This window comes from Clupea harengus, chromosome 5 (genome assembly GCF_900700415.2).
Source record: "Clupea harengus chromosome 5, Ch_v2.0.2, whole genome shotgun sequence".
Taxonomy (NCBI): domain Eukaryota; kingdom Metazoa; phylum Chordata; class Actinopteri; order Clupeiformes; family Clupeidae; genus Clupea; species Clupea harengus.
In genome coordinates this window covers 2,117,501-2,144,827 of record NC_045156.1, presented here as the reverse complement: position 1 = coordinate 2,144,827, position 27,327 = coordinate 2,117,501, and the positions used below count along the sequence as shown (strand labels likewise).

General features: G+C 42.9%; 2 protein-coding genes across 4 annotated transcripts in view; one reads left to right on the top strand and one right to left on the bottom strand.

Annotated features, from left to right (window-relative positions):
* Positions 1 to 645: 645 nt before the first annotated feature.
* LOC105900639 (calcium/calmodulin-dependent 3',5'-cyclic nucleotide phosphodiesterase 1B) lies at positions 646 to 11,717 on the top strand. 2 transcript variants are annotated; one of them, XM_031567273.2, is made up of 14 exons: positions 646 to 919; positions 3,717 to 3,830; positions 4,415 to 4,597; positions 4,958 to 5,024; positions 5,332 to 5,448; positions 5,617 to 5,757; positions 5,901 to 6,001; positions 7,947 to 8,072; positions 8,527 to 8,628; positions 8,814 to 8,934; positions 9,682 to 9,763; positions 10,215 to 10,273; positions 10,561 to 10,697; positions 10,986 to 11,118. In XM_031567273.2, exons 1-13 carry the CDS (start codon positions 867 to 869, stop codon positions 10,666 to 10,668), a joined length of 1,374 nt encoding a protein of 457 aa, XP_031423133.1. In that variant the 5' UTR covers positions 646 to 866; the 3' UTR covers positions 10,669 to 10,697; positions 10,986 to 11,118. The 2 variants fall into 2 exon arrangements, with proteins under 2 accessions (XP_031423133.1, XP_012683441.1); XM_012827987.3 differs by having other exon boundaries at positions 647 to 919; positions 10,156 to 10,273; positions 10,986 to 11,717.
* Positions 11,718 to 13,172: 1,455 nt separating this feature from the next.
* The window catches only part of LOC105899994 (protein phosphatase 1 regulatory subunit 1A), a 17,919-nt gene continuing 3,764 nt past the window's right edge, over positions 13,173 to 27,327 (bottom strand). Inside the window, exons 2-7 of one of the 2 annotated variants that reach the window (XM_031567274.2) lie at positions 22,260 to 22,320; positions 18,307 to 18,344; positions 17,751 to 17,814; positions 16,244 to 16,447; positions 15,011 to 15,124; positions 13,173 to 14,730 (exon numbers count right to left, since the gene is read on the bottom strand). In XM_031567274.2, the coding sequence (XP_031423134.1) occupies positions 14,669 to 14,730; positions 15,011 to 15,124; positions 16,244 to 16,447; positions 17,751 to 17,814; positions 18,307 to 18,344; positions 22,260 to 22,320 (543 nt within the window). In that variant the 3' untranslated portion in view covers positions 13,173 to 14,668. Of the gene's footprint in view, positions 14,734 to 15,010; positions 15,125 to 16,243; positions 16,448 to 17,750; positions 17,815 to 18,306; positions 18,345 to 22,259; positions 22,321 to 27,327 lie in introns of both variants that reach the window. The other variant, XM_012827241.3, reaches the window with a different exon arrangement.

The window sequence follows — 27,327 nt, the reverse complement described above, 5'->3', positions numbered from 1 at the left end:
CTTTGAGTCAGTTTGTCACGGTGTGTTTCTCCACTCTGCTCCGTGTCTAACAGGGTGCGTGTGTGCCTGAGTTCAAAGTATGGAGTTGCAAAGTACAAACACATTTATGATCAGAACCTCTCTTTCTTTCTCCTACCCCTCTCTTTTTAATAGTTGTGGTAGTTACCAAGTGGCATTTAACCTTGGGGGTGGCTATGGGAATGTTTTGATGACAGCCTGGTGTGTTTATTTTGGTTTGTTCTCTGCATGCTACACCAGCGAGGGAGCCTTTTATCTTTGATATGACATCTCCTGTGGAAAATGTGCATTTGGGTTTTGAAGTAGAGTGCCTAAAAGCATTGTAATCAACACTCCATCACTCACACCTTCTCACTACCTCTCTCCTCTCTCACACACACACACACACAAACACACTCTTACACACATTCACACGCACAGACGCACAAACACGCACACAGTCTCTCTCTCTCTCTCTATCTCTCTCTCACACACACACACACACACACACACACACACACACACACACACACACACACACACTCTCCAGCCCCCAACTCACCACAGAGCACTGACACAATTTGGCCTGGCCAATCGTTGCGCAGAAAGTCTCCCGAAGAGTGGGTGGTGGCTCTGAGAGAGAAGTGTGTCTCAGGACGGACAAACTTTTGGCATACGCTGTGAGAACTCTCTTTCACTCTCCTCTCCCCCCACAGATTCTCTCTCGGTTCCTTCCTGCGTCTCTGTGCGTCTGTGTGTGTGTATGTGCACGTGTGTGATAGGGCTCCCTCCTTGGCTCTCTGTTATCCATCTCTCTGTTAGCATACTATTGTGTTGGGCTATAAGCACATTGCTTACCGCAGGGCTGGATGGCAGAACTGGTGAAAGTTCGTAAGAAACACCTTCAGACTCCGATTTCAAGGTAAGGGGCAAGCGTTCCACTGGTCTTTGTGCTAAATGATATGTGTTATGTTGTTTGTGTATGAGTTTCTCGTTCTATAAGATAGCTCAAAATGATTTAGAGAATGATCTAGCAATACACTGATTTTTACATGAGTAGAGAAGTTAAAATATTCTGACATGTACAGCATGCTGCTTCGTTTTTGACTTGGTGAAGGCAGATGTGCAACGTTTAATTAAACTGATTTGAATTTGATCAGTGATGGTCTCAGCACATCTGTATGTTCGTGTGTCTGAATTGTGTGTGTATATACTGGGTTCTTGCCACTTGTAGCAAGGCAGGAACAAAACACTGCATGCCTTTATGAAGGAGCAAGTCCACCTTACTCACAGAAGAGAGATGGTATGGCTGAGATATCATGTGACTTTGTTTAGTGTAAACCTGTAGCTTATAAGCTCTTCCCCTCTCAGATGAGAGAGAGTGAGAGTGGTTGTTAAAGTCACAGTGACTGTAATTATGCTGTATTAAGGAAAGCTCCCATTAGGTATAGAATGCATTACAATAAGGCAACTCCCTTGCCAAAGTATATACTGTAACTTAACATTTAGAGTGCATCTATGTATACCAACTAACTTGCTTTAATCCACTGCCTAAAAGATGTTCACATGGGGGGGGGGAGGTCTAAATAGGGTCAGCAGCAGCATTCTATTCCTGTGAGTCAACAACTTCATACTAACTAGTGCAGGCGTGATAGACACTTGAAAAAAGAGTGAGCGTCCGAGTGCACTTGCGCCGAGTTTGGCGCGTCTCTCTGCCCCGCGGTGCCAAGGCCGGTGGTGATTAGCAATCTGCTAGTAGGAGCTGGGATTCAAAACAGGCCCCTCCATCTGAAGCGCCCGTGTGACCATGTGTTGTTCTACAATTACAGAGTAGCAGCGGTACAGTGGTCATACAGCCACACTAGAGTAATGATTTCTTTCAAGTGTCACCTTTCTGAACACATTTGTGTTCTAATGATCTAGCAGTAGTACCCTGCTATATATTACGTATATATTATAAGGGAGAGTACATTAATACACACGTTTCAACCAAGCACTTGTTGGTTTGAAAATATGTGACTGTAACTCCTACACTTTAAAAATAAAGGCAGCTTCCTGCACAGTACCACTAAACTCTCCACAAGCAAAGGGTGACGTGAGGAGGCCAATGCCTCACAGAGGTGGGCGGTTGACTGGCACCAGCAATGATGAGATTTAGCTCACTCCATTTTGCAGCCCATCCATCACAAACCAATAACGGAAAGCTTGGAGCTCGGATGACGTCTGAGTGTCCAAGCAGTGTTGATGTGGTGGTGACGGGCATATCTGCGAGAGGGAGGCCGAGAGCCGTGTTGAGCGGTATCAGCCATACTCTGAGAGCAAGAGCACTCTTCTGTCTCCACGGCAACACTCAGCACATGTAGCGTCTGACATAACTAATGTCAGCCGCTACATCGCTAATCGACGGGAACGTGTATTTTTTCCTTCGTCACAGGAAATTTGGTGCTAACAATGCACCCTCGTTACAGGCCTCACCTCGCCTACTTCAACCACATTACATTTACTGCAGAGAGGAGCTTCCACATCAGTGATTACCCAGCAGCAGTTCGCCTCAAGCATACTGAGCTCTCTCACGCAGCAAATGGCTTCAACCTGTTGCCAAGGCTTCACAGAATTTTTTTTTTTTCGTCCTTCAAATGATGGCGTCAAGCACCTCCATCTTATCGGGAAATGTGTATACAAACAGAACCATCTAAGCAATACCGAGTTCAATCGCATGACAAAAAGAGCTGTCCTTGTAAGGAATGTGTGACATGGTCAGAAAGTAGAGGTAGTAGAGGTATGCTTATCTAGTTCCTCTGACCACAGACATGAAACACTGGATCATTTTCAATGTGGAGAGCAATCTGAAAACAAAACAATGTGAATGTGTGCTTACGTGTAGATAAGTTGCTGTGGCAATAAACAAAGGGTTGCCCTTTAGTATTGTGTAATATTTAAGAATACTGTATGATGTTGTATTTGTCAGATCCACATAGTTGCACAGTGTGGTAATTGCTGCATTTTTCAAAGCGTTTATTTTCTAAATGTTGACATTAAAGTATGAATTAGAGTTAAGCTTTTAGAATCACTTCCCCTGCAGTATTTCTTAGCTTAATTAATACGAGGAGCAAATACATGAATGGCCTTTTGTATCCTGTGTTTCCAGTGCCTAGAGGTGGCTTAAGAGTGGACGGTGTATGGATGGCCAGCATAATGTTAATAAGCCCTCTTTTTATATATAAAAAGAGGGCTTATTATACAGTATATATATATACAAACAAAGTATATGTATTATATATATATATATACAAACAAAACAAATTCAAACCTATAGCTAAAAAGCTCCACATCATCTTCTACCACTCTCAAACATGCCTTTCTCTGGGCTTTTCCCCTATTTCAGGCTGAAACTCATACATTAGCAGTGCAGTGTTTGTGTTTGGCTGACATAAGCTATGATGCAAATGGGATGCTTTGATTTTCTCTTCAGTGTCTCTCTGATGGTGGGCTGCTTTGGTCTCCCTGAACACTCACCTACCAGGACGTTAGCCAGCGTAAACACCACTGCTGGTGTACTGATTGAACTTATGCTTTAATAATAACCCAAAGCAAGTCTTGTGTTGATGACTGCTTATACTTGCATATATTCCTCCTCCTAGCAAGCACACATTCACAACACAAGCAAACAATGTGTCTTGATCCCAGACTTATGTTTTGCTTCTCTCTTTCTTCCCCAGGCTCAAGAGTATGGTCAGGCAGCTGGAAGATAAGGATGTGGATCTGGAGGAGCTAAAAAGGAACCTGGAGTACACGGCATCCTTACTCGAGGCTGTGTACATCGATGGGACGAGGTACCGTCATTCTGCCTGTCACTCACTTCAGCACACACAGGACAGAAATATTGTTCGGAGGTAATTGGCTCTGAAGAAAATTCATCCTGGATGGCATTTTTGCCTGTGGCTGGTGAAGTTGTTCAGGTACAATGTGCACTTGAAAGCAGAACCAATATGCTCACTCACACACAAATGCAGGCCTTTTAATACCAAAACTAACCCTGGCGGTTTGCCCACGTTTGCCTCTCGTCCAAATTCAGTCACGTGGCCCTCAGAGTGGATAGCCTGCGAGTCCAAGAATTTTTCACCACATTATTTTAATTTTAGCATATGCCAGTTTCAACAATAATGTAATTGGGGGATGGAATGGAACAGTCCCTTCTTAGCATACCTTAGTGATTTGGTTGAATGATTTTGCTTTATAATCTAATCTTCCTTTATCTTTTGCTTTGTCTTCCTCGCCCTACACTCATCCAACACAAACACATACACAAATGGAATCACACACTCTCACACACACACACACACACACACACACACACACACACACACACACACACACACACACACACACACACACACACACACACACACACACACAGACAGACACTAGAGGCGGAGGACGACCTCCAGCAGCTCCGCTCAGATGGCGTGCCCTCAGAGGTGCGTGATTGGCTGGCCTCCACCTTCACCCAGCGGCCACGGCGGGTGAGCCGACGCCCCGATGAGAAGCCCAAGTTCCGCAGCATCGTCCACGCCGTGCAGGCCGGAATATTCGTGGAGAGGTCAGACAACCCGGTGTTGACCTCTCCATGGTCTTACGTATCATATTTGCTGATAACATAACAAAGACTCATCAAAGTAAGCCACTCTAGAGTCTGATGTCAGAGGATGTCACATCACATGGAAAGTGATTTGTTTTTGTAACACATGGCCAGAATGACACAGCTGTAGGTTAGTGTTTACAGTCATTTATATCAGTAGGTCTGTGCTTTAGTGGGTTACTGTGCGAACTGTAAACACAGGGATATGTGCTCTTCACGCAGCTGTTCTGCACAGCTGCACTTTCTCACTCTGTGCATTTAGAGTGAAATGTGTGTGTGCGATATCTGTGTGAAATATGTCGTCGGTATTATCTGTTCCAGGATGTTTCGCAAGGCCTACACGGTGTCCATGCCAGACCAGCCAGCTGAGGTTACCCACTGTCTCCGGGTGGGCTGCTATCATTTTACACATGACTACACACACTCATTTAAAAGAGTTACAGTTAGACCCATGGCAGTTTGATAAGATCACTCGAGTTTACATGGCTATGCTGATTACCTTCAAGTCTGTATTCATTGCTGCATACATTCGTTATGCTTTAGTTCCGTGCTCTTTACTTTTGCACTCTGTCCTGTTTGTGTGTGACTGTGGTCTGAGACACAAAAAAAGGTGTGAAGTCTGACACACAAAAAAGGTGTGAGGGGTGTGAGGGGACTTCTAATAAAGTATGTTCTTATTTCTTCTCTGCACTCAGGATGTAGACCGCTGGAACTTTGACGTGTTTGCTCTGGACTCTGTGAGCTCAGGACATGCGCTACAAACCCTTTTTGTCGAGCTCATCGTCAGATATGAGCTCAACAGTCGATTTAAGGTACACAATACAATATACAATGTGCTGTGGGAAATACTGTGGTTTTCTAATCGCCATCCAATAACAGCCTGATTAGTCAAATTGGCAGCAAATATGAATAGTGCTTTAAGGTGACAAGGACAATGATTTACAACAGCTCTGAACCTTTGCCCATACTTTATTCTTCAGATACCAATTTCCTGTTTGATGTCCTTCCTGCCTGCACTAGAAAGAGGCTATGGCAAGCACAACAACCCTTACCACAGCCACACACATGCAGCTGATGTCACCCAGACAATGCACTGTCTACTCCTCCGCACTGGGCTCGTGGTAAGGTCCAACATGGCCTCTTACATTCTATACTATGATCCCGCTATGATCTTTTCTTCTTGCAAGTCACAACTTCGATGGGTTTGCTACTCATCTGCAGTTTCTTTAAGCCATGCTTCTTTCTCTTCTTTTATATTTTACAGCACTGGCTCACTGAGCTGGAAGTCATGGCTTGTCTATTCGCAGCAGCCATCCATGACTATGAGCACACAGGAACCACCAACAATTTTCACATTCACACCAGGTGGGTCAAACAAGCACGGCCATACATGCAGGACTGTGTTTGATTTCAGAGCCTTCAGAGTTCACAGGCATACCACCCTGTGGTTATCTATACACTTGCCAATATCACAAGATAAGGCAAAAGTATTTACACATGACGCTAAAAATAGCCAAAGGCCAGACACATAGAATCAAATATTTTAGCAATCTGCAACAAGGGAGACTGATTTGAATTTCAATAACAACCAAGTCTAAGGCAAGAAGGCCATAATGTGGTCATCAGTTCATACCTTCTCAGAGTAGAGTACTTTTATTGGACAGAGACAAGTTAGGGCTGAATGAGCGATGACTAAACATCCAGTCTGTGCCCCAAACCCACTTCCTTCATGCTGGTGAGCTCTTCTTCATTCGTTGGTTGCACTGCAACTTGTGGTCAAGATAGACCTTTGTAAAAGCGTCTTCAAAATAGCTAAGAAATACTCCATGACTTTCAAACAGGGCCAGCTGGTAGGCCTTAAAAGATCTTTAACAGCTATAAAGGTTCAGCGGTAAACCTTAGCATGTCAGTAATCTCAAATTAGTGGTTATGCAGAGAGACCCAAATACCTCAGAGTTTAACGCTGCTTAAGCAAACACTACTCCTGGAGCGTCGACGGTATTTTTAAACTGAGACTTTCCACACAGGGACTACAGACAGTTGCTTTTTTGGTATGGTTTTCGCTCTTCACTCTTATTTTGGGAACGAGACGGCAGGGGCCATCTCTCGGAGGGGCTCAAGGCTCAACACAAAACCCTCCAAAAAATGAACATGAACGTGTGAAGAGAAAATTCCCATGCTATGCCCTGACACTGTGTGAATAAAAAAACAACCCTGTAAACTGGCAAAAATGATACGCCTACTTTTTTTCATATATGCTTTGGAAATTCTGCTGTAAAAACCTTTGGCTCTCCGCCCATTTTGTCCTCATTTGTTTGTCCTCGTTTAGCCATTGAAGAGGAGCACAATTGCCTGCTTTGAGAGCACATGTATAACAGAGCATTCCCTTCCACGAAAACTCTCTGTCAGTTGCCTACCATTTAGATAAATAAACCTGTGACCGAAGAGAGAAAGAAAGCGATAAAATTCCTTGTATGTTCCAACTTGTGTCAAGGCTCACTGACTAACCCTCTAGTTTCCCATGACATTGGCACTAAAAGTACCCCTGGAAGGAACTCGTCAGATAATGCCAGCAGAGAATCTCACATGAGAGGGAAACTCCATGACAACCTGTTCATGATCAGAACAGACTTGATATATTGACTTTTTGCTGTTGGCAGAGCCTCAACAAGTTTTCATGGCCCAACAACCTTTGATTTGAGGGACTGAATGAAGCGTCAAAGGGAATTGCCATCAAATAGCAAGAGAGGGATACAGTAACACAGAGCAGTAAAGGCCAAGGAGAATACAGCCTATCCGCATTCAAGTTCACGACGAGCACTTAAGCAGCTATATTTGGATGTCAGAAATGTCTGCTACTGCAAAATACTCTGTAATGGCTACACTATGTGTCTGCAGACATTGCTAATAATCACTGAGATTAGCAAATAATTACAGATCAAATGCCTGTCGTTTAAATGGAATTCTTATCTATGTACACCAATGCTTATTGGTCGATATTCATTATTTTCATAGATTATTATTTATTTACACAGTTCAAATAAAGATGGAAATGCTAATCAGTAAATCCTCCACATTTCTCTACTGTCATAATTGCTTGTCTCAGAGATAAATGTGACAGCAATATATTTTTTATACATTTAGATACATAGTAAATTATTCACCAACACTTAGATGAAGTCTCAATTTAACATATTCTGACAGCCACAACATTCCAAGTGGTTGCATCAGCTGTGTGTTTTGACCAGTGCACGGGGAGGGCAACAATATCATCTTTAAGATCTCACCTGTTCTCCATTGCCCCGGGCAGGTCTGAGTTAGCCATGATGTACAACGATCGCTCTGTTCAGGAGAGCCACCACCTCAGTGCCACTTTCCGTCTGCTCCAGGATGACCAGATGAACATTTTCACCAACCTGTCCAGAGAAGAATGGGTGTAAGAACTGTACCTGACAGATATCTATTGTGGCATGCAGACTAAGGCTATGCCACAAACTTAATGAGCAGCACTGAAAGGAAAAACAAATGGCATGTTTGTTTACAACAATAACCATGAGTTTGCTGTTGATTCTCTCTGTCTGCTAATTACATACCCATAACCATATTCAGTGACACCACAATGCCAAAAGAAAGGCAAGATGTGAAGAAACTGAGTAAGCTAATGACTGAGTAGGCTAATGACAGTGAAATAGATGTCTTGAGTTTATGTCAGTAATTTGTACAGGATGGAATATCAATAGGAGGACATAATGTTCACAGCGTTGCCATGGGTACATTGGCTTTTCATTTCTAAGTTATTTCAAAGCAAACCATTAGTTCTTGAGTATGCGGTTAACCTTCTTTGTCTCTCTTATTCACTCTGTGTATGCATGTGTGTGTTCGCTTCACAGAGAGCTCCGTGCTCTTGTCATAGAGATGGTACTTGCCACAGACATGTCCTCTCATCTCGCTCAGGTAAAAGAAATGAAGACCTATCTACAACAGCAAGAGAGGTGAGTCTAGCTCAATCTGCCTACTGCATGAGTCACAATTTTACTGAAACTATTTAACTAGCTTAGCCATGCAGTCTTTAGCTGAAATGATAGCATATTTAGAGTCTTTATATCAACACTGCTGTATAGATATTTCAGTAAAAGCTACTCTACACTGAGGCTGTGTGTATTCATTGTCCAAGCAGAATAGACAAGCCCAAAGCCCTCTCCCTGCTACTCCATACGGCAGACATAAGCCATCCATCTAAGCCCTGGGTCCTTCACTCCCGCTGGACCAAAGCTCTCATGGAGGAGTTCTTCAGACAGGTATTGAGCTACGTACTAACCTTACAAAAGATAGAAGTGAGTGACCACTTTAAAACCATAGACGGGGTAGATGGCCATTTTAGTACAGGACAGTGCCTGCACACTTTTATGACCAGACCAGTTTTGTTTTAAAAGGGGAACTTACGTTTTTAGAATATAGGAGTCTGTTGCCTTGAGATTAATCTGTGAGTTCATGCTCGTAGTAGCGTCTACTGCGAGCTATGAGATTTAGCCATAGCGTCATCCTTGCTTTACCTGGCTAGCTAAAGAATTATACTTTCATTATAGGCAACGTATTAACACTTTCGTGTCTTGTACATTCTTGTCATTTACAATTTATATACCTTCGAATATTATAAGAGACCCATCCTTTGTTCAGAGAACAGTCTCAAGAGTCCTCATGAACCAGTAAAACCATACAATATTTAGAAATGTCCAGACTCCTGCTGCCGACTATCTCGGTAATACAAGGGAAACTAATCTCAATGTCATCATTCTTTTTTTGTTTGAACTATGTTCACTTATTGTTTAGCAACGTATTACGATATTATAAACCAGTGGAGAAGATGGAACTATGGTAATTGCTAAATCTATGAACTGTTAGGAGCAAGAAGGAAGCCTCATTAACACTCGCGTGAAACGCCGAGTGAAATGTTCAGACATTTTACGTATTGTGCTACATAATGACTACACTTATCTCAGTTTTTAAATTACAGTTGTGGTACTTACTTTGTGTTTCTTTGTCAGGGCGACAAAGAGGCAGAACTGGGCCTACCCTTTTCACCACTGTGTGATCGTAACGGCACCTTGATAGCACAGTCTCAAATAGGTATTTGGCTTGACTTCATTTCTGGTGGAAATGGACATAGAGTGAGCATTACTCTGTAAATAATTTGTGTACAAGGAAGTAAAAAATAATGATGTCAAAGATATAATCGTTCCAAATGATTTTCGGAGCATAATAAAATAGATTGATTTTCAGAGTGTACTGGGATAGGGTGTTTTGTTTTTTGTTTTTTGTTTTTCATTTTAAGTTTTTGGTATTTGTTTGTACTAGCATGAAATCCACCATACAATCTATGTATGTGTCAGCATTAAACCATGGTCAGAGTAGAAATTTCCAGTTTACATTGCAGTACAAACAGTACGTATTTCATGAATGAAACTGCAAATGAGCACAGTACATTGCAATGAAACTGTCTGAATGTCTAATGCATTCAGGCTTCATTGACTTTATTGTGGACCCAACATTCTCCTTATTGACGGATATGGCTGAGAAGGTTGTCATCCCTCTAGTACAACAGAATCCTGGACCTCTGGACCCCTGCAACAGACACAGGTAGACTCAGCAGTATTTGTCATTGACTTCAAGATATGTTGGTTTCTCTGTATAGTGGCAATAATCTTAACATCACATGCAATCTATTTGCACCGAAACCGGAACAACTTCATCAGTCACACTGGGTGACCACAAAGCAAGTGATGCAGTCGAATGCCAATTACCATCCCATAATAACTCCTCAGTGGCTGCAAAAAAAAATCGATCAAGCACTTACTTTGGAGATTGCCAGGCTTTGGATGGTGGTTAGATTCATGGTGATGTATGTCCTCTCTGACTCCATGTAGTTCCCTGTGGAAGGAGAGTTCCAGAGGGTTGGAGTGGAGCCTAGCTCACATCACAGCAGAACTTGTAAGCTTCAGATCAACATGGACGCGCCACACAGAGGACAATAAGATCAAGTGGAAGGAGAGTGAGTCCAATGGTGGGTACACTTTTAGTGGTTTGTCAATGTAGAATTGTACAAGTGAGTTTTAACTGTGGATCAGTTGCCTTGACAACAGCATGTTGGTTCATAATGTTGCAACTGTTACAAGCCACAATGTGTGAACACGCAGTTGCCCCAACATATCAACCTACATGCACACACATGGACTTAAAATTCATTTAAGTATTCATTGAGGAAAAAAGCAAATCAGTCTGATAGATTTGTCCCATTCATGTTATTCCTCTAACTTTTTCTTTCACCTTTTCTTTTTTTCCCCCCGTCCAGGAGCCAATGATCAGAGCATCCCAGAGGAGCACTCTTCTCATAGAGAGGACCTGTCAGGGGAAAACTCCCAGGAGCACCCTGTAAACAACACTAAACAGTAGTGAGCTTTCACATTCAGACCGCAAGGTCTGGTCAGTATCCTGACCTGACAAACAAGAATCCCCTGTCTAAATATGCTATACGACACAGTCATAGTTCAAAGGATTTACTGTGTGTGTACTTGAATATCCACCACCAAGTTTGCCTTTGAATATTGACATACATATTTTTTTAGGTATCAGAGTATTCTGACATCAGACTGTGCCTGAATATGAAAAGATCTAAATATTGCAATAGAGTTTACTAAATATATCTGTGTAATGTATACCACTAGCTGCCTTGAAAGCACAAGTTACCTTTGAATTCCACTCAGAGTGCTATGTAGTGAGAAACATGTTGCAAGAGTGAGAACATACGGAAGTGACTAAAGGTAGTGGTTGTAGACTTCTGTGATAAGAGCAGCAGAACACCTCCGATTTACGAGCTGTAGAAGAACACATTAGACATGCTGGTCATGTTATACTTTTAGTTCTTAATAGAAACTGTCAAGTTGACAGCTCACTCATACAGTTATTTATCTGTATTTATCTTAGAGGGAGACCGTTTCCAACACAACCAGGCAATTCTGGAGTCTCTTAAATGTACTTGATATACGGTGATATTAATTTTAAAATAAACATAGATTTTGTGTAACTGGACTGTTCTGTTCATTAAATGTTGTGTGTGAGATTCTTAAGTCTAAGCATTGTTGTTCGTTGCATAAAAAATGTTAGTGAGGTATCCATGGAAACAGGCTTTGAGGACTACATGGGATTGTGCTGTTGTTGTCTTTTTTTATTTTGACTCAAAGTGGGAACAGTGCAGTTAAACTTAACCAAATACTGCTCTTGTCACTCTGACAAGAAGAAGACATATTATATGTCACTGCTGTTGGCGTGGCCTATAATTATAACCTAAATGGTCGACACAAATTACGTTTAAATTTCTCCAGGAGCTGATTGAACTTGAATTGAGTTTAAATGTTGGTTTTCTTCTTAGTTCCAAGATCTGAACAATCAAACTACAAAGGCAAGAAAAGGTCACCGCTCAATGTGTGATAAATGAAATCGATGTGTCTGGCTCTTTTTCCACTCTGTCTGTTCAGTCCATCACTTTCACTTCTTTTCAGCTTTGTATCAGGTGTTTTTTTTTCCTGTCCACATTTCAAACACTACGAGCTGAGAAGACTTTCCTCTCTTCCACTCTTCTTCCAGTAGGAGGGGGTGTACAGTCAAAAAGAGACTGGACTCAGTTGAGAAATGTAGATCAGGAGAGGTTCTTCGTATAGTGTACTTACCTTTTGCACCACTGGAACCCCCTAAATGATATGAAAACTTTAAGTGTTTTATTATTACTTTCTTTGGCACAGTAGGAAATAGCAACAACTCCATTAACTAATGTTAACCTTTTGGCAGTTGGAAGTAAGCAGTTGGAATGTTAACAAAGGCAATGTGAAAAGCAAATTCCACTGATCAGTTTTTACCCTCAATGCACACTCTGTGAGAATAAAAACCAGGGCATATACCGCTAGTTACATTGTGAAATATTTATGTCCATCCTGTTTTATGCTCACTGCTCATTGTCAGTTGAATTATTTATACACCTAGCTTCTATTTTAAGGGTCTTTTAGTTGACCCTGCACAGCACTATGGTCAGTGATGCAACACAAATGCCACATCACAAGGACACGGTCACAGAGTACATCATGTGTTTAAGGCTATGGCTTTCAAACTATACACTGAAGTTAAGGAGAGGTGAAAACGCCATGACGGTCGATACAGCTCTCTGAAAACCTCCTATGCTGTAAGAGCACTGCCGTACTTCATTTCACCAGCAGTTGGCTGTTCAGGGTTCTCGTTCAGTTTTTTCACCTTCAACCCACGTCCCCACAACACCCATCCTTGCTGTAACTCAACGACCCCTCTTTGGGGCCTGCACCACAATTTGGGAACAACTGCATTATATTGACTTTGCTTTTAAAAGGTACAATTTGAGCAGCGTTCTCTATCCTTTTCAATTCCTAGTGTGCTGTTAGGAAACCTGACCGTATTTCTGGCCTGATGTGAGAAAACTATTTGGCTTAATGGATAACAGGAATAATAAAACCAGTTCAAATCACCCAGCACGTTTATTATAGACAATGTTTTACTTGATAAAAATGTTCAAAAAACATATTTAATTCTTAAATGTTTCAGTCATCCATCCACAGACATGTATACAGTGTTATATTTTGATCCGCTGATCTCACCCATCAAGCTTAAAGAGGAAAGTATACACTACTTACTGAGCCTGTGGCCTTTAGATTGCATTTTTCTGAGGATGCATTGAAGGAAGAGAAGCTTCCAGATGACAGAAGATGGCCTTATGGGCCAATTGTAGTGGATAATAACTGGTTGGCTAGGATGAACATAGGAATTAAACTAGCACTATAAATTAGGTGTTTGCACTGTGTGTGTGCGTGTTTGTGTGTCCATGTATATTTGTTTTGATGTGTGTGTGTGAAAGAGAGAGAGAAAATAGAATATATAAATAGAATATTTGGTCAAGTCAGGGTATTATTATTGGTCCATAAGAGAATTTGGGGTTGAAAGAAATGTGTAGGATAACGGCAATGAATCATAAGTTTGCAGTGTAGGTAATAGGTAATAGCAAGAATTCAGGAACGTATCAAGCGTGGTATGTTCTCTGCCTGCATGAGGAATCACTGATAGGGAAAACTGCCAACATTCCAGATAAGGAAGCTTGTTGCACCCACCCACAAAGATGCTACAGGGGTCTTTTGTTCAACAAGACAAATCTAAAAGAGAACAGCTCTTTTGAATAAGTTCAGTGCTCTACTTCATTCGTTTTACACTGAATAAAGATCAGGATCTATTGCAATGTGAATGTAGGGTTAGTCAGGGAGACATTTTTTAGACCTGGCTGCTGAACTCAACAAGCTGGGCCAGAATTGATCTGATAGATCTGTTGGATGCTTTTTGATCTATGATGGATTCTGAGCTTAACTAGATAACAAAGCTGTATGAGGCCTCCGGTGCATAGAAATGGATATGTGCTGGAATCTTGTGAGACCTAAATCAGGCCCAGAATGCCCCCCCATCCCCCCACTCCCCCTAAACAAATCTGAGATGTAGTGATGTAGCATGTTTGAAAGCAGAACAAGTGGATTTTTAACTGGCAGACTGTTTAAATAAAATAATCAACATTTTCTGGAAAAAAACTCTGTATAATACAATAATTGTAAGTCAAAACATTTGATCCATTTAACCAAATTTTAACATCCGATAGGAAAAACAGTGCCCCACATGAAACAACAAAGTCAGTGTGGCAAAACAAGTATTCAATAACTATTGATTATTGCCTGTTTGCCAGGCCTGACAACTCCACTTACAGTAAATAAGTGGTATACAATACAAACAACAAAATAGACAAAATTAATAGCATGAACAAACCAACTGTCAAAACTGGAAACAAACGTAACAAAAAAAGAATAAATGCCTTAATACTTTCTTCCTCCAATTCTGGTAAGGCAAAACTGGAGTGAAAAAATATTCCATCTTAATGGGTTTTTCCCCATACGAACAGAGTGGCAGGCCCCAATGGGTCTACTTGTCCTTTTCCACACTGGTTTTCTGTGTCTTCTTAGCTGCTGATGCAGTGCTGTCTGCTGCTGAAGAATACAGAGACACAAACATGCTCATTACAAAAAAAAGCGAAAGAAAAGAGTAGGGATGAAAGTTGGAAAACAAGGAAAATCCAGGTTGATGCTTTTTTCCCCTCTCATCCCTCAGGGATGGCAGAAACTGGGACACATTTTGATTGACAGAGCGCAACTCTTTTTTTTCTGAAGGATTACATTCAAATGTGTGAACACATCTAGGTCAACACATTATCAGAGCTTTGTCATTTTTTTTAAGCTTAGTTCCAAAAGTGATGGGAGAATTTACCTGGTTGTGTGTTTTGTGTTGACGTCGCCGTGGAGGCGGAAGGAGCCATTTCCTCCTTTGACAGGGGAAGCTCCATGCCCCCAGAAGCCTCTAAAAGGCTCTCCCGTGAAAACTCTGCAATAAACAACAAGAAACAATTGGCAGAAAGAACATGAGGTCATTTCGGGTTATTTTCTGCAACAAATGATGCCTTTCTATCTCAAACTGAATTTATAGGGTAATAATAACTTTAATACATTTGGGAAATAGATTCATTGTAAATCTGTAAACAGCTGTCCTTGTTATTTTGTTTAATTCCTTTTCATCTTAGACTACCACAGTTGACAGTGTGATTGAATATACATTGTCCTTTATTCCATATTCCGTGCGTCGTTCTTTGACTCCAAAATGTGTTCCGGAATGTATTTCTCTGATAATACTGATGCCTGATGGAATTGGCTAACACAATTTCCACAGATTGAATTGTGTCTGTATCTGCCATTGCGCATAATTATGCTCAAGTATTTTGTGTTGACAGAGATGGTTTATAGTCAAGAGACAATCAAAGGACACTGAGTGAAGCCACATAATAAGTTGGTTTTACCCACTGTCTTTTTTATCCTGCTACAACAACAGGGACCATTTCTCCCACAGCTCTCTATTTGTTACCAGGGCCAAATTAAATCAGCCGGCACACTGTTATCGGAGAGGCTGCCAAGGCATTGCTCCATTAGCTGTGTTTTTCTTTATCCTCTTTCTCTATCCACCCCTCTGCCTTTCTGCTGTGTGTCTTTCAGAGCCTCTCATGCCCTGACCTTGCTTCTCTATCTTGTCTTCTATGCTTTTTCTTCATTACTCTGTCTCTCTCTCTCTCTCACACTCATTCACTAACTCCCTCACTCTTTTCCATGTTCTCTTTAACCCCCCCTGGCAGATATCACTCTCTCAGACATTTCATTCTTCACTATCCTCTGCTTCATCCCACCCTCCCCCCTTCTATTCATCCATCTCTATGGGGAGCAAGGATAAGGAGGCTGTCCTTTCAAAGAAACAGGGTGGATACTAGGAGCCATTGGCAGCACACCGAAGGACTAATACATCACCAATATAATAGAGAGGGACAATCCTCATCCACATGAGGTGAACACATGATGCACATTTTCTCTCAGTATACCATACAGTACACCCTCTCCTCCTCCTCCTCCTCCTCCTCCTCCTCCTCCTCGTCGCCTTCTTCCTCCTCCATCTCCTCACCCTCCATTTGGCAGCGCAGCTTCTCGAAGGCCGTGCTAGCGGCCTGGTCCCCGGTGCTCCAGGCCTCCTCATCGTCGTCGGGGAGCTCCTCTCCAGCAGGCATGGCGTCAGGGCTGGGCCGGTCCGACAGGCAGCTCTCTGAGGAGCACTCGTCGGCCCCCTGCTGCTGCCGGTACAGGTGGTGCTCCACCATAAACTGAAGCTCTGCGAAACAGACACACACAGCCGCTCAGCACAGACATCCACATGCAAATATACATTACACCCTACAGTAACACAATACAGACACTGAAACAATGGGATGGTATCAACGTAGATTATATGAGGAACAATAGTCACTTTTGGCTCATTTGTTATGTATTAGATGCAGAGACTATATTACTCAATGAAGGTTAGATTTCACTGTGTAGGCCAGTATTCATTGTGTAGGTCAGTATTCGTTGTGTGGGTCAGCATTCACTGAGAAAGGGCTACAACAGCTATGAAATACAGTAATGCAGAGGCAGACACAAAGGAGGTTTCAAAATCAGTTTCAGCACTGTGTCAACTCAACTGTATCAAATAGTTACAGTGTATCATAACCTTTTTGCTGAAGTTTTGTTTAGTGTGGGGAATAAAATATGAAATGGATAAGAAATGATTTGAATATAGATAAAATATGACGTGAAGTTGAAGTTTTTTCAAGCAGAAGGTAAACAGTTCTTGGACAGGATTTTTCTTGTTTCTGAGCATTTGGGACATAAATATATCTCATGTCACTCTAAGACATATTACATGCAGTAGAATACTGTGTTGTACCGCCTTGGCAGATTTGACAATGCTATCTCAAATGTGCACTGCACCAGATGAACAGACTACCCAGAGGGGAGTGTGGGGGGGGTGCTGCTGCTGCTGCAGTGGGGGGAAGACAGCATGTGTTTTTTTAAGTGTCGTGGCCATTAACTCAGTTCCACTAATCATGTGCAATCAACCCATTTCATTTAAGAGGGCACCTCACATTTCAATCCATTTGATTTGCATCGAATTTTTATTTTATTTTATCACTTTTGACCCAGTTGACTAATTCACAGCATGGTAATCTTTCTTAGAAAACAGACACATGTGAACGCCGGTACCAGCACAGCACTATGAAGCGACCACTCCTTGTCAGATGGCATGGCAGTACTATGGAAACCGCAGCGGAAGCTTGACCAAACACAGTAAGCTAGTTATTTACTAATGGAGTATAAATTGACCTGAGGCCTAGGACACAAGTTCACTGCTGTGTCATCACAGAGACAGATAATGGATGACTTGCTGTTACTTTGTTTGCTGTTGCGCTTCCAAAATCTAGAACACCAGGAGGCTGGTGCACAATAGTGCAATCCAACACAGCGTGCCTCTTCTGTCACCAGTCAACTGTCATTAATATATCAGTTTGACGTTCTTAAGACATGCAAAGCTACAGGATGCATCAGTAGACACGGAGCAGCACTGCTAGACAGTGAACCTGACTGCAGTGCCTCACCTTTCATGGTGGGATTTCCTCGCGCTCCCTTCCTCCTCTGCCTGGGGGAATTCAACAAGGCTTGCTGTGAAAACATACATCCAGCATTTCTACAACATTTTCAGCACTTAGAGATTAGGAAATACATAAAGCAATGCTTACACATCGCATACAACTTTGGGGCTCTGGCCTGGTTTAAACTCCGTTGCACAGAGCTCTAGTCAGTGCCTGCCTGTTGCTGTTGTCACCTGCGGTGTTGGAGCACCCTACCTCCAACAACAATAACAGTAATCAGAGCTTTCAATTATCATCAATCAGGCATTGCCATCCAATCAGCTTCCTACAGCTGAGGCATGTTGGGGTAGGCTGCAATTATCACTAAGCATCATTTTCATTCACTCTCATGATAAACAAGATGGAAATCAACCCAATCAGAGAGGACACGCAAGAGTGTATGATATGGGTTATGATATCGCTATAAAGCTATTAGGTTGGGTTAGGTAAATTCAGCATCTGTGGCATTCAGACTTTGAGCTGTGCACTTAGGGATAACAGGATTAGGATTATATGATTTTACCTTGTATAGCTGGTTGGGAAGACGGTCTTCGTCAATCTCTGTAAAAAAAAAAAAAAAAAAAATACACGCATCAACATAAATGTCAAGTACATGGTTTGGAGAAATTAATTGCATTACATTTTGAAAGGAAGAAATACCAGAACCAATTTCATGTGCCAGTATGTAACACAGACACACAACACACACATGCACACACCATCTAAAAAGCACACTCTGTAAGCACACACACCCCCCCCCCCCCCTCCACACACACACACACACATTTCACAAGAGCAGTCCTTAGAGAGTCCCCTGCGCTCCCCTGAGTCCTGAGCTGTCAGGCAGCCTTAGGGTGCTGCCGGCTCTGGGAGCTGAGGTGACCTTGCAGCCACCCAGTCTGTTTAATGGCCCCCAGTCATCTGCCTCTGTCAGAAGGAGCAGCAGCAGCAGCAGCAGCAGCAGAGCCACAAGAGCAGCGGCCAGCGGCCAGTGGCCTGCCGTAATGGCAACCCAACACACCAGAATGCTAATGGATGCAAACCAGGAAGCGCGACGGCAAATCAACTCTAATCAATGTAGGATAGGGGAACATACGTATATGTGGAGGGTGCAGCGACTGGCGAAAGAATGAATCGATGAGAGTACCGCGAGACCATGAACTCACGATCGATAGTCAGGCCCCTGAACTCTTTTTCATCTCAGGGCCTTTCAACTTCTTTTTCTTTACCAGGGCACTGTCATTTTGTTGCCTGGCAACGAAGCCCCCCCACCACCACCACCACCACAAAGCATGTTCCATATAGATGTGTGTGTTTGTGCAAGAGCACTGCTCAACATGTGGCATGGTGACGTATGATATCTATATCATCGACCACAGGAAACCACATAGTTCACAGGAAACCAGTGGTACAGTCAGTAGTACAGAGGGAAGCAGGGTCTGGGTATGTATGTCCACACACATACGTGCATATGCATATGCACACATACAAGCACACGCCCACACACATATACTGTATATAAATGCACGCACATGGACACACATATGTGTCCTTGCACATGCTCATACACAGACAAACACACATACACACACTCACACACACTCACACACACGCACACACACACACACATGTACATTCATTTGATCCTCTTGACTTCAAGAGAAGGGCACTATGCTAATGGGATTTATTCAAATTGACCCCATCAGACAAATACAATTCCAATTTTATATCTCCACTTATTATGGCTGATCCTTCAATAGGAATGACATGAACTGTACATAATTTCACATTAAATGAGTTACGAGGATTATCATGTTTCATTCTAATCATTTTTGTTATCTGATGTCAATAATAGGATCTTGGCAATCTCATTATATCTCATCTCATCTCATCTCACACTCGAGACCATGCTGTATTTTACATTTGTACTACTTTTGCGTTGCACTACCAAAATGTGCCACGCCTATACACATCAGCTGTAGCATGTGTCACACTGTATTACAGTCAACACTGTTATTTCTGTCCTGAAAAAGACACAAGTGAAAAATAACATATTAATATCTTTTAATATCCAATTCAATCCAAAAGGTTCAGTGTGTGCATGCTGTCAGACAGACAGCTGTGTAACTTCTGTTGGTGACTTCAAAGGCTCCTCTACTGGCTGTGTCTGTGAAAGGCTGTGTGTATGTCAAGCAGAACTAGACACTGCAGACACTATACAATAGAGAGGATTTTTAATAAATATAGGGGAAAAGCAGCACTCTGGCAACTGTTTATCTCCTGCTGTGTACCCATGAGTGAGTGAGTGTGTGTGTGTGTGAGTGTAAGTGTGAGTATATGTGAGAAGACCATGATGAGGATGAGACAGTCAGGTGTCTGGCAAGTGTGGGTCAATTTCATGCAAACATGTGTGTGTGAGTGTGCATGTGTAGTGAAGGGAGAGCGTGGTCACCCCACCCGGACTTGAACCCGGGTCTACAGGGTGCCAAACATGCACCCTGACTGCAACGCCAAAGAGCCAGGCTTGATGGCACATACTCATCTGTAGTGACGATCACATCGTCACACTGCCCTCACCGTCGGTGAAGCGCACCCTTGTGCTTCATGCACACATACATTCCTCGCGCATCCACCAACTGTACTTCTCCCATCCAGAGCGCCCCACACACAAGTGCTTCACCCATCTATGGGGTCCCTCACACAGGGGTCAACCTACCTGGGGGTCCCTCACACAGTTTTACGGGCACGCCTCCGATGACCTCACAGCGAGCCATCCCACTTCTGACACCATTTATAGCGAAGGGAGAGCATGGTCACCCTACCCGGACTCGAACCCGGGTCTACAAACATGCACCCTGACCGCAATGCCATAGAGCCAGGCAAATACTCATCTGTAGTGATGATCACATCGTCACAGCGTGTGTGTATGTGTGTGAGAGAGAGAGGAACTCTGTGATGTGCCAGTGAAATATCTGGGGCAGGATGGGAGCTGAGTAATCTGCGAGTGTTAAATAATGTAACTGACTGTCTACTGGGGCACGTCACTGCACCATCTTTCCATGCACCCCCCCCCCCACTGAGAGCTCTCTCTCTCTCTCTCACACAGACACACACACACACACACACACACACACGCATGCATGTACGCGCTTGCACACACACAAACACAAACACAAACACAAAAAACACTCACACACACACACACACACACACACACACACACACACACACACACACACACATACACACATTTCCCTTCTCTCTCTTTAAAGCTTCCTTTCTATGTAGTCTTTCAAGCCAGCTCTTCTTTCTGCCTTCATCTACTTTTCCTCAAAACCTCTAATTATTTCTCTTTCTGTCTCTCGGTTTCTCTGTTTCTTTCTCTGTCTGTTTATTTATCTCTCCAGCCGTCAATTTTCTCCTGTCTCTCTGATCCACCTAATGCTTCTTACATGAGCTTACTGCAGGTAGATGGAGTTGGTGGAGATTTGGGACCTCCTCCTGTATTCTTAACACTGTTTAACAGGTCCATCTCTCTCATACTCCAGAAATGTGATTTCTCCAGATTTCTGTTATTCAGCTTTGGTGCTGAAAACACAGGGGACGCAGCAGGGTAGCTGGTGTGTGTGTAATTAAAATATAATTAGGCCTCTGTTCCATACAATTCAACAAACAACGTAATAAAATGCATATCAAAATAACAAAGATATAAATACCAATAGAATACTAATCAGGATGACTAAGACACTTCCCTGGTGTGTTTCTGGTCATTGTGAAAACAGAACCAGAATAAAAGGAGAGGAAATGCACCAGCGCAGCCTGCAATTCCCACCATCCCCAGTGAGTCATTTGCTCCCCTATGCACACAGGGGTGGGTACAGCAGATAAAGTTCTGGATGTTTGGAAGTGGGCGTGCATTTTGCTTGAGTCATAAAGGAGAATATGGGATGCTGATGCACATGCTGATCTGAAGAAGAAAGGATCTAAGGGGAATACACATACAGAGGGCTGGATCATCCAGTGACACCACAGCAAAGGTCTCAGTTCCTGTGATGCTTATAAAGGGACCAGGCGTTCTGGGAGTTGCAGTGAATGAGTCACAAAAGAGCGTGTAAAAGAATCCTGCTGTGATGAGAGATTCTTTTTGTTTTGTTATTGGTAACAAGGAGATCCAAGCACGCACACTCAAAGCAACTTTGCACACAAAAGAGCGATACTGACGAAAGCAAGCAAACATCCGCATTCTGCACACACCAAGCTGACCTGTTTAGTTTGAATGGAATGGCACTCGTTTTGAGAAGGACGCGCGAGCCAGGAAGCACTTCACAGCACTCGGCTGTTTGGTTGTCCCCTGTACCGTTTTTAGATTTTTATAAAACATGTGCGACCAGACATAACAAGAACTGAGAACGCACAGGCAAGGATATGATACAAAGCATGAGAAAGTATACCGCATGAAGAGAAGCAGTGTCCTACCTGGCGAGGATTGGTCACTGGAGGCCACCAGAGTGGCAGGTGTAGGCCTTCTTCTTCTGATCTGCACAATAGAAAACAGAAAAGCATGGCTATCAGTTTATACACTTCTCAAGCAAGCAACAGCTCTCTTCAATCTCATTTTGGTTCACAGAATCACAACGATGAAGGCATCACATGCAGACATGCTCAACTTTGTTGATTTAACAAGAAGTGTTTCTCTTCTCTCCGCTGATGAAATACAGTATAGTTTACCTAGTAGGGCAATAGTACTCTTCTCATGGGATAACTGTACAAGATGCATCGTATGCATACGCTCATAGCAAAAAAAGCGGCTTGCCACCCCTGTGGCCATGATGGTGGTATCACCAGCAAAAATGCAATGTCCCAAGAGTACTTGAAAATGGTCAAGGCCTAAGGTTGTTTTGCTCATCTGAAAGATGCTATCCTCAGTATATTCTGCTAAAAGATTAGTGTTACGCCCCTCTACACCCCTACTGGCTTTGAAGTGGCAGTGCAACAGTCTTTGGGTGGTGAATGGGCGTAATTAGCTTGATTGTCCACACCTGAGGAGTAGTGGATAAAAACCATGCTGTTTGCCCTCAGAGGAGGCTCGCATTCCCACTATGCTTTGCAGGCTGGTGAACACCATGCGTTTGGTGCTGGTGTTTTGCAGTCACCATTTTAGCCACTACTTTTGGGTGATGTAGAAATAAATACTTTATTTTCGTACAACCCTGTGGTCTGTCTCCAATTTATAGTGCGGCTCACGAGTCGGGTCATAACAATTAGCTTGGACATTTTTCTCTTTAGCAGCTGACAGCAAGTGTGTAGATGGTTTTTCCCATGCAAACCTTTTGTAAATGCAAGCCTAATGTACTGCCTACGAACTACTACCAACACATCAAAAAGAGCACAGAGAATAATCTAACAGCACAGCCACAAACACTGAAAATATGCTCTACACTTTATATAATCAGTGTTGTGACAGAACACCTTGAACTGATCGTGTGCTTGAGATCCACTGCCAGCTTCTCTCTGGGCCGGGCTGCTGAGTAAGGCTGAAACTCGGTCAGGGGGCCACGCGACCTCCCCCTGCAGCCAGCACAAGCCAAGCCCAGTGTGTGTGCATCCCACTGTCAGGCAGGACACTCTTACACGTGGTCACGTAGGTTGTGTAGCCTCACATAACCTCAGAGTGCCATGGTGGCCTCAAGTAACCCCCGAAGACTGACACAGTCCCACACAGCTTAAGGGTTTAAACATCGACGTGATCTCTCACTATCTGAGCACCATTAAATTGGGCTGGCTATCAAGGCGGATAGATCTTCACTCACTTTAACTTACCCTACCAAAACACAACAGTTTGACACCAAACCTCGTGATATCACAGTAACATTAAGATTTACCTGCACCTCAGAAACAAACTTTGGACTCAATCAAAAAAGACGCCTATGCCTAATTCAGTCCCTCCTGGATCTTGTGAGGGTTTGTTGTGATTGCGTTGCAGCCTCAAGTGACTGAATTTGCCGGAGGAGTCATGTCATGTCAAGTCATGTTACATTGGGCATTCTGTGAAAGGAGACACCTTGTGTCATCTTTTCTTATAGTGCGTATTGCCTTGATTGCCTTTGTTCTGATTCTACCTGCAGAAAATGAGTCACTAAGCAGTTTAGTTTTATGAGAAGGTCCGTGGACATCAGAGCATATATCAGCGATGTGCGGCTGCATCTGCTGACATGGACTGATAGAGGTGCTTTGCAAACAGGAGCCTCATAACCTCTCCGAAGTTCTTCACTACTGCAGTCAGGATATTGGATTGTGCTTTTTTTTATTGGTGCGGCACACAGGCAATTTCGTTTTTCATTCACACGTCTGTGAATCACTCAGGCTGCATCAACCACTCGGTAACACATATGCACGAGAGAGCTTCGTGAGCTAAACTCTGCTGAGTGAGCCACGGTTTGGGGCCCCGTGAACAAACACTCCCTCAGCAATTTCCTTTTCTCACTCTGAATCGACACTTAAGGAGGGAATGTTCAGGAGGAGGAGCATGTCTTCTAACCTTAGTGTGTTAGGGCCCTTAAAGAATGATGAAACTGTCCTACTTTCACACTAAAAGAACAATCAACCTTACTTCCTGACAGAGAAACACATAATTGAATCCTTATCTGCACTGAGGTGGAATGGGAGGAAAAGCAGAAATATAGAAGCATGAATGAATGGGATCTTGTTTGACATTTTCCATTGGTCTGAAGGTCTTTTCTGCTTTTTATATTAAGGGTAGAAATAGTACAGTAATAACCTTGGCAATGTTTTGTGTTTCCACAGGGTGTTTTAGATGTTGTTCAAAGTGTTGCCTTTAAGCAAGAATCCGTCGCAGTGATCCTGTGATGGAAAATGTAGTGATAAAGATGGAAGCATCTTGGTGCTGCTCTGTTTGTGAGCTTTCTAAGACAGCAATCTGATTCGCTGTACAAATTGGTACCAAGAACTCGCCTACAGTCAAATTTATAGCATGAAAGTGCTTTCTTTGAGACCATAATATGTTTTTTTGAGATCAGATACTGCTTAACTCCTCTGCGTATGTGGGAGAGGCCAGGCAAGCATGTGTGATTGTCCACTCCCACTGGCTTAGGGCTCTGATATCCTCCCTTGCAGATGAGCACACAGACAGCGGACGCATAGTTACACCACGGACGCCTAGTTCTTCTTAATATACTTTCAAGTCAGTTTGTAGTTTGTTTGGGGGACACGTACCAAACATGCATTGGAAATGGATTTTGGTTTTCCGGTGCAGGCATAGTTGGTGCCACTGTAGCGCTGTGGCCAAGTCTGCACGCTCACAACAAATTGAAAGGAACATGGACCTCCGCACAGAATCACTCTGACCCAAGCGGACCCTCACGTACTCAAGGATGTGAGTATAATTCTGCTGTTACACACGCGCGCACGCACACACACGCACACACACGCGCACACACACCTGCACACGCGCGCGCACACACACACACACACACACACACACACACACACACACACACACACACGCACACACACACACACACACACACACACACACACACACACACAGACTTCAAACGATAGCATTTGCTTGACATTTCACAGACATTTCTAAGTCAAACATAATGTATGCATTGCCACAAAAAGGTGGGCAGACAGATACACACACATACAAACAAACAAACAAATAAACAAACACACACAAATATGAAACCACACACACACAGATCTCAGCCCCCAGAGCTTGTCTTTGTAAGATCAGGGCTTCTTTTCTGCCCACTCTGCTTAGAATGCAGTGCTGCATTTTTACAACAAAGAGCCATTGCCTCCCCGTCCTCCAGCAGAGGAAAGGCCAACAGAAAGGAATTCTCCATTTGAGTTCCATCGCCTCCTCTAGAGGCTGTACCTCAATGCGCCATACCATAGAGCACCATACTATACAGCACCATACTATACAGCACCATACCACACAGCACCATACTATACAGCACCATACTATACAGCACCATACCACACAGCACCATACTATACAGCACCATACCACACAGCACCATACTATACAGCACCATACCACACAGCACCATACCACACAGCACCATACTATACAGCACCATACCACACAGCACCATACCGCACAGCACCATACAAGATAGATAGATAGATAGATGGATACTTTATTAATCCCGAGGGAAATTTAGGTACAATACAGCACCATACCATACAGGATTTAAGGTTATTCCTGTCGATGGAATTTAAAAATGAATACAAAACTACTGTTACACATCTCTCACAAAAAAGTTCTCCCATCACAACATGGTCTTGGTTTCAGAGAGTTTGAAATAAATATATTTTCATCAGTTTGTCATCTACGTCACTGTACCAAATATGTTGCTTCTCATTCAAGAGTTATAAGTGGAGATGAAAGAGAGGACTCTGTCAAAGGCTCCCTCCCGCAGTGAAGATACCCAACCCTCTCAAATCTTCCATCTGTTTTATTTCAGCTGCGGGTGCCAGAAACTCACCCTGCTCTTTTCGTCTAGGTGAAGTAGCGTGACGCACAAAGCCACGCAGCAGAAACAGCATACTGCTGGCTGTCGCTGGATGCACAAAGTCACACAGTCACACAGTGTGTAGCAGCTTTTTTTCCTCAATTATTCCACCACAGTACAATGAGAACTGAACTCAGGCTTTTGAACACCATGGCGATGACTTTCACTTCTGCCTGACTGCCTGACTGCTTGAGGGTGGCAGATAATCCTGTCCTCACGCTGCTCATATTGTAAAACTGCATTCTTACCGTAGTCTAATTAAAAGTTTGGGATGACAGATCCCTTCACTAAAAATGTATCTGGAACAAGGGCCATGTCTCTTCAGTACAAACAGCATGCTTTGTTGCCTGTTTACAAAGCATCCAAAATATGCTGAAATATACAATTTTGTTACATTCGGACCATGTTCGAAATCAATTTAAGACATTAGAATGTGATGCTAATGTGATGACTTCAGGAGATCAGTAAACAGATTGTCTGTGCCACTTCACCAATAATAGTCATTGCTTATGAAAAAGAGGACACATTTTCGTATGATCTGAATATAACTATCATAATGGGTGTAAACCAAAGCCTCCTGGGAAATATATCATCAGCACACACTGAAGAAATAATTACACTACCATTACTGAGATGATGACTCTGTTATCTTTTAGAACCCCTATTTTTGAATTAAATCATCAAACCATGATGTTATGTATAGATATTCATTGTAAGATGCAAATTGTGTATGCAAATTGTAAAATGGAATATTCTGTATAAATTCCAACTGAATTGAGAAGAAAAGAAATGTGATATTATGCCAGTGTACCGTTATCAGTGTAAAACTGCCCCATATTATCCATACTGTACGTCACCAGTGCCTTAGACAGATAGACTCTTCCTGCTGGAATACAATAACAAGCATTTACTCCTGTTCCACTTGACAGGTTTAAGTCGAACAGCCTGCGTATCGAGAGGAGACTGAGTCCACAGTGGTAGGTCTGATGGAGACCACT